Raw genomic sequence first — 2,336 nt, forward strand, 5'->3', positions numbered from 1 at the left:
TCGGAGCTCCGCTCCTTCTTCAGGTGTTAAAATGAAAATAACGCAAAGCGATTCTGGATTCAAACATATACGCGTATTGTGACATCACAGAGAAGATAACTTTCAGGCCGAAAAAGTTTGTACCTTTGTGACGTCATAGACAATATAATCGGAATTGTAATTTGAAAGGACTACAGCAAGTTATGGCACTGAAAATGAGGTTTGAAAGCGTATATACAATGATTAAATACATATGCACCGAATTTTTCAGCTGCAGATTCGCATGGTGTAATGTGACATGCACCCCCGATCTATATTAAGCCCTTGATGGAACGTATTGAATTGGTCGATGTATTTCTGTTCAGTGGCCTTGCGCCGGGTTGAGTCCTCGATGTTCCCGGCCAACACGTTAACAATCATATCATTTTCCGAGTGTCCCGCAGAAGAAAAGTGCTCACCGACAGGCTTCGATCTGTTTCGTTTAGAAATGTCATGTCGATGACTATTTATTCTTCTGTGGAGTGGTTGGCCAGTTTCGCCAATGTACCACGCAGCATCACATCCCTTTTTGCAACGAATTAAATATATCACATTATCAGATTTGCATGTGTACTGGCCTTTGGTCCTGTGATTAGTCTGTCCTCTAGTAATCACGGTGCTGGTGTCGAGAATTGGACACGTCTTACACGAAGTTTGTCCGCAATTTTCAACAACGTTTTTTTGTATTGTATGAGGTAATCTGCTTTGTACCAAAATGCTTCGCAAGTTTCGGGGTTGTCGGATGGCTAGAAGTGGCCTCCTTGGGAATGCCTCTTTACATTTTGGATCATTTTCCAAAATACTTTGGTGTTTCCGTAGCATCTTACAAATCTTTTCCGCCCCGGGAAAATATGTGGTAACCATCGGCACTCTGTGTTCTTTTTTGCCATCACTACTAGTGCTGCCAAGGAGTTCTTCTCGTGGAACGTTGATAGCCTTGTTAATTTGAATCTTGATCAGATTTTGATCATATCCAGAATTTATTAGTTCATCTCTTAGAACTTTCAGATGATAATCCCTGTCGTCTTTCTTTGAGCAAATACGATGTATACGAAGAGCCTTGCTGTATATTATGCCCTTTTTACAGTGCATCGGATGAAAGCTGTGATAGTTCAATATTTTACCGGAGTCCGTTGGTTTACGATAAAGTGATGTGGTAATAGAACTCTCTTCGATATTGACGAGTGTATCGAGGAATGGGACGGCGTTCGTCGAGTGTTCCATAGTTAGTCGGATATTTGGATGAAAGCCGTTTATGGACTCGTGAAACTTTTTTAGTGATTCTTCTCCGTGGGTCCATATCATAAATATATCATCGATATATCTGGTGTAGAATATAGGTCGCAATTTCTGGGTTTCCATAAAATCTTTTTCAAAATGATGCATGAAAATATTTGCATATTGTGGAGCAAATTTTGTGCCCATTGCCGTACCTTGAAGTTGTAAAAAAATGTCGTTATTAAATTCGAAGGTATTATGCGTCAACGTGAATCTGATGAGCTCCATGATGCTTTCTTTCATTGGGTGACTACTTTCCTCCAAGGATCTTTCCACAGCTTTCATACCATCACTATGTGGAATGCTCGTGTATAGTGACGAAACGTCCATGGTAGCTAATATAGTGCCTGGTTTCAATTTCTTGAAATGCTTGAGTTTGTTCAAGAAATCTGTTGTGTCCCGGCAAAAACTAGGTGTGCTTTTCACCAATGGTTTGAGATGTGTTTCCACGTATCCAGATATTTTTTCTGTTAGCGTGTTGTTGCACGAGACAATGGGGCGTCCAGGAATGTTCGCCTTGTGTAGTTTCGGAAGCAGATAAAAGCGGCCGAGGCAAGGATCAGAAGGCTTATTGATTTTCGATTTCTCTTCTTCACACATGTCTAAAGATTTAATAATGTCCCTCAATTCCTTTGTGTGTTGTTTTGTTGGGTCATTGGCTAATTTTTTGTACGAATCGGTGTCGTTCAGCTGCCTGTAACCTTCTTTTAGGTAGTCTTTCAAATCCATAACGACTACTTTTCCTCCTTTATCTGCAGGCTTTACCACGATGTCATGGTCATGTTTTAGTTCCCTTATTGCTCTTCTCTCTCTATTTCAATTCAGACTATGTCAAAGTCCAAATATTTCATTTTGGATTATTTGGATTTACCTTTAGTCCATCCGCGAATGGATTTAAAGTTGGCAAATTACCAAAATGATTGAATATTATCGGGTTAGAGATAGTTGGTATTGATTCTATAACTGTTAAAACAGCGGCGTGGAATGTGTGAATAATTCAATGTGACTGAAAGTCGGCGTCAGTAATATTCAGGTTACGG

General features: G+C 40.0%; 1 protein-coding gene across 1 annotated transcript; it reads right to left on the minus strand.

The window, feature by feature from the left end:
- Nucleotides 1–246: 246 nt before the first annotated feature.
- Nucleotides 247–2,025, minus strand: LOC145459753 (uncharacterized). Its single transcript, XM_080338303.1, has one exon. The coding sequence runs from the start codon at nucleotides 2,023–2,025 to the stop codon at nucleotides 247–249; it is 1,779 nt and encodes a 592-aa protein (XP_080194429.1).
- Nucleotides 2,026–2,336: the final 311 nt, after the last annotated feature.

Source organism: Botryllus schlosseri, unplaced genomic scaffold (genome assembly GCF_051294905.1).
Source record: "Botryllus schlosseri isolate E-star unplaced genomic scaffold, Bs_hap1 Bs17a, whole genome shotgun sequence".
NCBI lineage: Eukaryota > Metazoa > Chordata > Ascidiacea > Stolidobranchia > Styelidae > Botryllus > Botryllus schlosseri.

Coding starts and splice junctions, on each gene's coding strand:
- LOC145459753 (XM_080338303.1), bottom strand. CDS start 2,025: ATGGATTTGAAAGACTACCTAAAAGAAGGTTACAGGCAGCTGAACGAC.